Below are 11,109 nucleotides of genomic sequence, written 5' to 3'. Positions count from 1 at the left end.
TGTATCAGATCTATTCTTTAGGTGGTCTCTGAATTCAGGAGGGATATAATCAAGGTCATATTTTGGCTCTCATGGACCTTTTTTGTCTTCAACTTCTACTTGAACTTGCCTATGAGCAGCTGATGGTCTGTTCCACAGGCAGCCCCTGACCTTGCTTTGAGCTTCTCCATCACTTGTTTCCACAGATATAGTTGATCTGATTCCTATGTACTCCATCTGCTGAAGTCCATGTGTATAGCCAATGTTCGTGTTGTTGAAAGAAGATATTTCCAATGAGTAAGTCCTTGGTCTTGCAAAATTCTATCATGCAATCTCCAGCATAATTTCTATCACTAAAGCCATATTTTCCAACTACCAGTGATTCTTCTTTGTTTCCAACTTTTGAATTACAATCACCAGTAATAATAAACACATCTTGATTGCATGTTTGGTCAATTTCAGACTGCAGAAGTAGGTAAAAATAATCAATTTTCTCATCTTTGGCTTTGGTGGTTGATGCGTAAATTTGAATAATAGTAGTATTAACTGCTCTTCCTTGAAGGTGCTGTTGGACCCGAATTTGGAAAGGAACGTCGGCGCGAGGAATGTGACACTGACTCAACAATGTAAAAACAAAGGGAAAGTTTATTCCAAGCTCGAGCTGGGGTCTCCGCTTACACCAATGCAGCGGTTTGGGCAGAAGACCTCTGGCTCCCTATGTCTTGCACCTTTATAGATTTTTAAGGGGCGGTCACATACGAAGAGGTTAACTAGTAATGATTGGAGTTCTGTTATTTGGCGGTGGCTGATAGGTGCAAGTTTGGGACTTTCCAATTTCCTGCTGGGGAAGGGTCCCTCTTCGGGACTTTCCAGCTTTTGGCTCTTCTGATTGGTGTTTGAGGAGCTCTGGTAGCATAGTGGCTAAAGCACTTGACTGCTAACCAGAAGGCAGGCTGTTCAAACCCACCAGCCACTCCTCAGAAGGAAGGTTGGGCAATCCTACTTCTGTAGTGATACTGCCTCGGAAACCCAAGGAGGGGTCGCTATGAGTCGGGGCTGACTTGATGGCACATAACAACAACAACTGATTGGTGTTTGTACAACAGTGATTTCTTATAACTAAGTCTATTCTAGTAAATCAAAACTTAAGTAAGAAAAGTGAAACTTAGGCCTGGTGATACCTTGAGCCTTACCTAAATTAATATTAGCAAAAAAAAAATTTGGGCTAGAAATTAAAGTTAGTCACAAAGTTATCTAAGTGAATTATGCTCATTAAAATAGTTGCTACTTAAGCTGCATATATAATCTTAAAATTTTTAAGTAACTAATAAAATAAGTTTCAGTATCTAAGATTTCCTATCAAACTTGTTACATTCTTTAAGTAATAAACTAAATGGTTAAGAAACAGACTAAGGTTACTACATTTCTAACTCTATTCTTCTGCGGTGTATGGATATTATCCTATCACTGACAGCATTGTACTTTAGGATAGATCTTGAAACATTCTTTGTGATGATGAATGCCATGCCATTCCTCTTCAATTTGTCATTCCCAGTATAGTAGACCACATGGTTGTCTGATTCAAAATGGCCCAAATCAGTCCATTTCAGCTCAATGAGGACTACTAACAGACAAAAAAGCTCAGGAGTTGTGCAGGCGCCCCAGCAATGTACTGGTAGCTGGAGGCAGCAATGAGTTGATAACAGTATCTGACCTGAAGCACAGTACACTTACTCAGTGACTCACGAATGGACATGGGTAATTTGGGGAAGGGTTAGTGTTTTCCCTTTGGAAATGTGTTGTTTATATTTACTGCTTTCTTTCTATAAACAATAATGGCTTTCACTTTGCCAACATTCTGTTAAGCGTCTTGTTTATCCAGCTTGATCACAGATAAACGTAGCACCTATAGAATGATTAATATCAGTGAGTATGTGTCTCATTCCTAGCAGTCTTACAGCTTGTCTGGACTTTTGAGGCACAGCCTATCTGAATGTGCAATGCAGATAGACAGACATGTACATACAGAGTGTTTACATGACAGTCTAAGGACAGTTGTTCTCCATGCTGTGACTCAGTGATCCAAGCTGCTTCCATCTTATGATTCTATGATCAGAGGCAGAGAAGGCTAGGGAATTGCATGTGATTTTTCCTTGTCTCAGCCTGGAGTGACATTCAGCACCAAAGCTCCCATTTTATTAGCCAGAACCTACTTTGTGGTCTGACCTACCTGCAAGGAGGCTGGAGAGTGTGGAGAGCAGATGGACTATCTGGGAATACCACCTCAGGAGCAGTCCCAGTGACTTTTTTAGGACTGGTATTGAGGAGTGTTTATATAAAAGGCCATGGAAGCTAAAGGACCTCTAGTATTTTAGTGGTGAAAGCATTTAGCTGCTAACCAAAATGTTGGTGGTTCTAAACCCACCAGGCACTCCACAGGAGAAAGATGAGGCAGTCTGCTTTGGTAAAGATTTATAGTCTTGGAAACTCTATGGGTCAGTTCTACTCAATCCTCTAGGGTTGTTCTGAGTCAGAATCAACTCAGTGGCAGTGGGTTTGGGTTTTTGGTGGAAGCTAAATTCTTAGTACTTACCGGAGGGCAGGAAAAAAGATGGGGGTTTTGTTTTTTAATTTATTTTATTGTGATTTGGGTCAAAGTTTACAGAGCAAATTCATTTGCTATACAACAGGTCATACACATTTTGTCTTCTGACATTGATTGCAATCCCTCCAATGCAAGAGTTCTCCTTCCACTTCCCCCCTATGCTTACCTCCTCCGTGTCCTTCTCTCCTGTGCTAACCTTGAGTTATCTCCCTGTGTAAATACTGCCCTTCTGATCTCCATCACTGATGATTCTAAGGAGTGCACCTACCTGGTATAAATGTTCACCTTATAGCCCTATTGTTTGGCTGGAAGCCACAGGACTGATTCAATTCCATGCCCTAAGGGTGACTAGGGGCTACAGTCTCAGGAACTTCACCAGTCTCTAGTAGACCCGTAAATCTAGTCTTTTTCATGATTTTGAGTTTTGTTCCACATTTTTATCTCACTCTATCCTGGAAAAAAGTGTTTCTTTTACAAATTAAAGCTGGAGTCATTACATACCTGAAGGCTGAAGGAAAAAGAGAAATAGATTGAAAAAACAAACAAAACTCACTCCAATTCAGTCAATTCTGACTCTTGGTGACCCAGTGTGATACAGAATAGAATTATGCTCCATTGAGTTGTCTTGGCTTGCTTCTCTACAGAAGCAGATTGCCAGGCCTTTCTTCCATGGTCATCCTAGGTAGGTTCAAACCACCAGCCTTTAGGTTAGTAGCTTACTGAAAACTGTTTGTACAATCCAGGGACCTTGCAATAGATCCAGGAAGCATTTATCAGTCTTGTCTCTAAACATATGAGGACTGGGGATAATGTGGAAGGGGGGATTGCTTGGGTTGGAAATTCAAGGACAACCTTTGGCTTTTTCCAGTTTTAGAAACTAATACAGAAGAAGAAAAGGAGATGAAGATGAGAAGAAGAGAAGGTAGAGGCAATGGCTCAAATAAGCAGGAAGGAGAATATCAACCCCATCACACTCTTTTCCCTGTTGGACCAGGGTGTCTCCATGAGCAAGACAGGGGTATACTCCTCATCACCTCCCAAAGGACTTGCACAGGTCCTCAAACTTTGTAGAGACATAGAGTGTAGTGCCTGTGATGAAGAAACACTAAATGCCCTGTTTCTTAGTCCCAGATGCCACAAATGGTCCCATTAGCTGTGCAAATGAGTTCCCAGCCCATAGCAGTTGATGGTCTCTGTTCACTCTTGAAGGTGGGTGCAGGGAGCTGATTGGTGGTCACACCCAGAGACAGTTTGGAGAATTTACTCGATCAGGAGTTAAGCCCACAGAAAAAACTTCAAAACTGCTTAAAATTTATTCTGGCATCTGTCTCATGGCACAAAAATTTTTTCCATCCTCAGCTCTTTCCTGCCAGATGATGAGGGAAAGAAAAGGGGATTTACCAGGAGCATGGACATGCTAAACTGTAAGTCCACCAACAGGCTGCACACTCATCCCACCCCTTGCTACTCCCAGCCTCCCAGAGAAAGTAGCTATTTAAGAGGGACTAGAGTTCAGAATAGATGTGACAGTCAGTTGGAGATATCAACTCTGACATTCTGGTAAGTACCCAGAAATTAATGCCCTGTCATGAGTACAGGGATTTCTGTCCACTCACTGCCTTGGAGAGTAGCTGTGCTGTATATGTGTGTATGCATGCATAGATAGGTATGAAAGTGCAGATGCATGCATGTGCATGTTTTGTTGTGTACAGGAGGGTATATTACACAAAGCTGTTGTGTGGGTATGTGAATGTGTTCTATGAAAGGATGCTTGCACTAGTAAATGAGTGCAAAGGTGTATGTGTGTGTGTGTGAGAGAGAACATTGTTTGTGTATGTGTATATGTGTAAGGGGTTGGAAAGTCTTGCAAAGAGAGGATGCTGGAGAAAAATATTGGAATCAGACTCCATGGATGGAACTCCCAAGCCTTGAATTCAGTGTGGGAACATGCATGATATATCTAATGGATGAGACACAACTTTGATCTTGGGAATCTCCCCATCTGTCAAGAAGAGCCCAGTCCAACTCCACCCGAAGCGGATCATGGGTATCTTCTTAGTGTATTCTTTGGGGGTCTTGCTGGCTCTGAAGTCGTGTGTGTGTGTCTGTATGTGTATGTGTGTGAAATTGTTCAACAAACCTGGGAAGAGTCCGAAGGGTGTATGCGTGTCTGTGCATCGCTAGAGGTCACTCCTATGTACTGTGTGACAAAGGGAGTCACCCTGGACTTTAGCCTGGGATTGGAGAACATTTGGGAACTCCTCTGCAAACTTCATTCTCCAGGGTTGTTGCAGAGGGAGCAGGACAGCAGAGTTTCAAGGGAAGAAGCTGGGACCACCTGGGAGAGAAAACGAGGCCAATCCACCTGCATTTCTCCTTCACAGAACTCTCAATATGAAGAACCTTCTGCTGTTGGCAGCAATCATGGCCTTGAGTAAGAGCTGACCCTGATTTCTGACCCTAAGGGGGTAGCCCAGGGTGGGAACCACCCCCATCTCCTAGCTTTTCTTTCCATTGTGGTAGGGCCTCTCATGGTGGGAGACAGATAGAGTCCAGTGGGATAGGGGAGGGAAGTGGCAGAGAGGGGCAGGGAGGGAGGACACAGGGCTCTGTCCCCATGAGCAGTCAATTTCCTTCCAGGCTTGCTGCAGGTCCAAGGAAACTTGTTGGATTTTGGGAGAATGATCCGGTTCACGACAGGAAAGCACCCTGCATATGACTATGGCTTCTATGGTTGCTACTGTGGCTATGGCGGCAGAGGAACCCCCAAGGATAATACCGATTGGTGAGGCCACTCTTCACCTCCCTTCCTTCTACTCACTTCCAGCTCACAACCCCCAGAAGTCTAGGCTGGAAGAACAGCCAGCAGAGTGGAAACTCTGCCCTAGACAACTCCAGGGTCCCCAGATCTCTGCCCAGGGTCAGGGAGGTAAGATCCACGGGACAGCTGGCTCCCTTGAGCTATGGGAAAGCAGCCTCAATGGGATGTCCTCATCACAGGTGCTGCCGTGAACATGACTGCTGCTATGACCGTCTGGAGTTTCATGGGTGCAGCACCAAACTTCAGACCTACAACTTTGATATACAAGGGAGCAGAATCGTCTGTGGTAAGAAAGAGTCCTAAACCCCAGAAAGTTTCCTTACTGAGTGTCCACTATGCTGAGTATGGGGTTGGGTGTCAGAGATAAATACAAAGGGACATTGACTCTGCCTCAAGTTCATATTAAGTGAGAACCAAAGAAAATGAAAAAACACACTTTGGTAAATAATCCAATAGGAAATAAGCAAAAAGAAGATGCCCTTAACACAGCTTGAAGTTCAGGGAAGGTTTCTGAAAGTGGTGATCTCTAGGCTAAGTCTTGTTTTGTTTTTTTTTTTCCTAAGTACATGTTATTGAAATATAATTTATGTAAGTGAAATACACAAAACTAAAGTGACGTGGGTCAATGCATTTTTTTTTGCAGTGTTTCCTCCCCTCCCCTCCCACCCCTGCTAACCAACAAGGAACGTTTCCTTCCATACATAAACCTTTCCTTGACTTTTTACAATAATGAACTATATTTGTCCTTCTGTGATTGACTTATTTCACGCAGCATAATGTCCTCCAAGTTCATCCATGTTATGTGGTGTTTTGCAGATTCTACATTATTCTTTAGTGTTGCATAGTATTCCATTGTGTGTATGTACCACAGTTTGGTTATCCATTCTTCTGTTGATGGGCATGTAGGTTGTTTCCATCTTTTTGCTATTGTGAACAGTGCTGTGATGAATGTGGGTGTGCATATATCTGTTCCTGTCCTGGCTCTCACTTCTTTAGAATATATATCTAGTAATAGGATTGCTGGGTCAAATGGTATTTCTAATTCCAACTTTTTAAGGAATTGTGTAGGCTGAGTCTTAAAGGCTGTGCTGTTGTTGTTGTTAGGTGCCATTGAGTCGTCTCCAACTCATAGTGACCCTGTGGACAGCAGAACAAAACACTGCCTGGTCCTGCGCCAGCTCCACAATCCTTGCTATGCCTGAGCCCATCATTGTAGCTACTGTGTCAATCCATCTTGTTGAGGGCCTTCCCCGCTTTTGTTGACCCTCAACTTTACCAAGCATGATATCTTTCTCCAGGAAATGGTCCCTTCTTACAACATGACCAAAGTAGGTGAGACAAAATCTGGTCATTCTTGCCTCCAAGGAACATTCTGGCTGCATTTCTTCCAGGCAGATTTGTTAGTTCTTTTAGCAGTCCATGGTACTTTCAGTATCCTTTCAGCTTGAGAAATGCCAAGCATGTTCTTCCCTTTTGGTTTTCTAACACCAGGTCTTTGCACATTTCATTGTAATAACTGACTTTGTCTTTTTGAGCTGTTCTTTGAAATCTTCTGTTCAGCTCTTTTATCTTGTCATTTCTTCTATTTGCTTTAGCTACCCTCCATTCAAGGCCAAGTTTCAGAGTCTCTTCTGACAGCCATTTTGGTCTTTTCTTCCTTTCCTGTCTTTTTAATGACCTTTTGCTTTCTTCATGGATGATGTTCTTGATATCATCCCACAATTCCTCTGGTTTTCAGTCATAGGTGTTAAATGCATCAAATTTACTTATTATATGGTCTCTAAATTCAGGAGAGTTATATTGAAGGTCATATTTTGGCTCTCATGGACTTTTTTTTAATTGCCTTCAGCTTCAACTTGAGCTTGCATATGAGCAGTTGATGGCCTGTTCCATAATCAGCTCCTGGCTTTGTTTTGGCTGAAGATATTGAGCTTTTCTATCATCTCCTGACAAAGATGTAGTCAGTCTGATTACTGTGTACTCCATCTGGTAAAATCCACATGTATATCTGCCATTTATATTGTTGAAAAAAAGTTAGTTGCAATGGATGAGTCATTTGTCTTGCAAAATTCTATCATACGATCTCCAGCATTATTTCTATCACTAAGGCCATATTTTCCAACTACCAGTGATTCTTCTTTGTTTCCAACTTTTACATTCCAATCACCATGGAAGTGCAGGGACAGCCAAAAGAAAGGGACAGGGATGGCAGTCCAAGAAGAGGGAAGAGTATGATCAAAGGCTTGGAATGTGCTCAGAGGAACTGCAAGCAATTCTGTGTTGCTGAATGGAACCCTGTGGAGAAGAGAAGGCATAGTGAGAGGCCATGCTGGAGAAATAAGAAGGGGCTAGATTAAGCCAATTGGAGGCAACTTTTGTGGTAGGCTTCCACGGGGAAGACCTGGCTCAATTCATGACCAATGCACCTCGTGCACAGCCACCAACCATCTGTCCATGGAGCCTTGCATGTTGCTATGATGCTGGACAGTTTTCAGGAGATTTTCTAGACTAAGATGGACTAGGAAGAAAGGCCCAATGATGTACTTCTAAAAATCAGGCATTGAAAACACTATGGATCTACAACAGTCCTATCCACAACTGAACATGGGGATGGCACAAGCCTGAGCAATGCATAGGGTTTCCATGAGTTAGGGGCCAACTCACAGAAGCTCACAACAACAGCAATATCAAATCAAGTCAGGTCTTCAAGGCCATGTCACATTTAGATTATCCTAAAGCAATTGTTGTTGTTTAGTGGCACTGGGTTGATTTTTTACTCATAGCAACTTGATGTGACTGAGTAAAACTGTCCCATAGGATTTTCTAGGCTGTAATCTTTACCAGAGCAGATCACCAGGTCTTATCTCTCACTGAGTCACTGGGTGGGTTCAAATTAACAACCTTTCAGTTAGCAGCCAAGCCCTTAATAGTTATGCCACTTGGGCTCCTTCTTAAAGCAATAGGGAGGTATTAAGCAAAAGAATGACGTGATGAGATTTGCATTTCTGAGTATTCACTCAGACTGCAGGGTGGATGGAGACAGGATGGAAGTGGGACCCATAAGAAGGTTATTGCTGTAATCCAGACAAGAGATAGTAAGAGCTTGACATAAAACAGTGGTGGTCAAGAAGGGAGGGGTTGGAGAATGAAATGAAGATGCACTTAAGAGGTAGAATTATCTGAGTTTGGTGGTTGACTGGGTAAGGGGTGAGGACAGGGAGCTATTGGATATGTAAATGTGTGGATGGTAGTATCACAGCTGAAATAATGACCACAGGAGGAGAGTTTGGGCCAGGATGTGGAGAGAAGGAAGAGGAGTTCTGTTTGGGGCCTATTGAGTTGAAGAGGCCTTTGGGATACCCAAGAGATGTTCAGTAGGCAGTTGGATGTATGAACTTGCAGCTCAGGGCAGAAGGCTGCACCGTCACTTGGCAGCAGACTTGGACAAGATCACCCATTTAATGTTGAAAGGCCCAGAAAGGAGACAAAGTAGGAACAGTCAAAAAGGAAAGAGGAAAACTGACAGAGAAGGGTCAAAGAAGTTGGTAAGAAGATGGCTGCAAGAAGGAAACGATGATTAACAAGAGTCAGTTTAATAGAGGAATCTGTCATGATAACGACTGTCAAAAATCCTTTGGATTTAGAGGCAGGAAGGCATGGGGAGCTCAATGGGAGTTGTTCTCATGACATGGTGAGGGTAAAGCCAGATTGGAAGGGTTGAGGAACAAATGGAAATGAAGAAGTAGAGACAGTAAGTACAGACAAGTTTTTGGAGAAAATTTGGCTCTAAATGGGAAGAGAGAAATGGAGTGGTGGCTGGCAGGAAAGTTCAGTGTCCCAACAGCAGATCATGAGTGGGATTTTGAGAGGTCATGGACTCTCATGAAACAACCTTAAGAGTTCTTTAGGATCAGAAGTTGCAGATCTCTCATTTTGACCTCTCCATAGGGTCATGTATCTTTAGAAGGTCTTGGGTTGCAAGCAACAAGAAGCTTAATTAAAAGTGGCTTAGACAATGGGAATTATGACTCTTGCATAACAAGCAGTCTAGAAGAAGGCAATGCCAGGCTGGTGCAGCTTCTCAAGCATATTGTTAAGGACCCAGCCTTTCCCAACCTCCTGCTCTGCCATGTTGTCAGTATCTAACTCATCGTGTCAAGACACAAGCTGTAGCTCCAAGCAACCTGGCCTCACACTCCAAAAGGGGCTTTCCCATCATCCATCTCTTTCATGAGGGAGGAAATTAATCCTTCTCAGAAGCCCTCAGCAACTTCCCTTTGTGTCTCATTGGTCAGAAAGGGGTCACATGTTAGCCAGAGACCAATCACCACAAAAGAAAAAGGGGATTACTTTGGCTGGCTAACCTCAATCAGGAGCCATTCCCAGGGTCTGGACACTTGACCACCTGGACAAATCTGTTAGCAAGGTGGAGACAGTGGCAGTTGGGAAGGTATTTAACAGAGTTTTCCAGCACTTGGCTGCTGTGTGTCACCCTGACTGGGAACTAGTTTCCTGAGGGCAGGAATTCTGTCTCCATTAGTCAGAAATGTCAGGACATAGGTGCCTGTCTCAGACTAGGAACTTCTGGAGGACAGGGACTGTGTCTTCTTCAGGGTTCCCAGGAGAAACCATAGAATATTAACAAACTCCCTATCCCATGTTCATTTTCTTGTGTTTTCAGGGGGCCAGAACCTTTGTGAGAGGCTGCTGTGTCAGTGTGACAAAACTGCTGCCTACTGTTTGGCAAGAAACCTGAATACCTATAAAGAAAAGTTCCGGTTTTACCCCAATTGGTGGTGCAGTGGGAACAAACCCAGCTGCGAGAGGCAGCGGCCTCTTCTCCATGACGTCTAATGAAGTCTCACCACCCAATGCTGAATTTCCTTCTCTAACACTGTCACTGCCTGCCCTAGCCAAGAAAACAACCCTTTCCATGCTAGAAAGAAGCCTAGAGATGCCCTTCAACCCCTGGCCAGAATGAGAAGCCAAGACCTGGGTCATTTATGCCTGGTCCCTTCCTCCTTCCTAGGCCGGCAGATTTCTCTGCTGAGAGCTCCTCTGTTCTCCAACTTCCTGCTTAGCAGTAGCAGCTACAATCCTGGGGTTCTCTTCTGAATAAAGCAGTTAATTGGCGAACCATGAATGTACACATTTGTGTGTACATGCGTAAGTGCTCACAACACCATGCAAGACAAATGAGGGTACTGTGGGGTGGGCATCCCCATGCACTTCTAGTATGACAACAAACCATGCAAGCTGATATAGTGTTGTTGTCATTGTTGTTAGTGTACAGAGTAGAACTGTCTCTTAGGCTTTTCAAACCTGTGTGACCTTTCAGAAGCAGATTGTCAGGCTTATCTTCTGAGGTGCCTCTGAGTGGGTTCAAACCACTATCCTTCCAGCCAGTAGTTGGGCACTTAACCATTTGCATAACCCAGGGACTCCTGATATAGTGTGTTGCTGATGCAATTGTGTATTATCAAATGATTCCGACTCATAGCAATCCCACATGACAGAGTAGAACTTCCCTATAGAGGTTTTTTTTTTTGCTGTAATCTTTAGGGAAGCAGATTGCCAGGTCTTTCTCCCACAGAGCCACTGCGTGGGTTAGAACTGCCAACCTTTCAGTTAGCAGCCAAACATTTCATCTTATGCCATATAGTGTAAGGGTTAAAAATAGAGGCTTTGAAGTCAGATTGGCTGG

At 43.5% G+C, this 11,109-nt stretch overlaps 1 protein-coding gene across 1 annotated transcript; it reads left to right on the top strand.

Moving 5' to 3' along the window:
* Positions 1-4,978: 4,978 nt before the first annotated feature.
* On the top strand, positions 4,979-10,259 carry PLA2G2A (phospholipase A2 group IIA). The gene is made up of 4 exons (XM_007935859.1): positions 4,979-5,018; positions 5,225-5,369; positions 5,585-5,691; positions 10,087-10,259. Exons 1-4 carry the CDS (start codon positions 4,979-4,981, stop codon positions 10,257-10,259), a joined length of 465 nt encoding a protein of 154 aa, XP_007934050.1.
* The last annotated feature ends 850 nt before the right edge of the window (positions 10,260-11,109 follow it).

The sequence above is a fragment of the Orycteropus afer genome, unplaced genomic scaffold, assembly GCF_000298275.1.
Source record: "Orycteropus afer afer isolate SDZICR_OR568_19922 unplaced genomic scaffold, OryAfe1.0 scaffold00031, whole genome shotgun sequence".
NCBI lineage: Eukaryota > Metazoa > Chordata > Mammalia > Tubulidentata > Orycteropodidae > Orycteropus > Orycteropus afer.
This window is presented reverse-complemented; position numbering and strand designations above follow the sequence as displayed.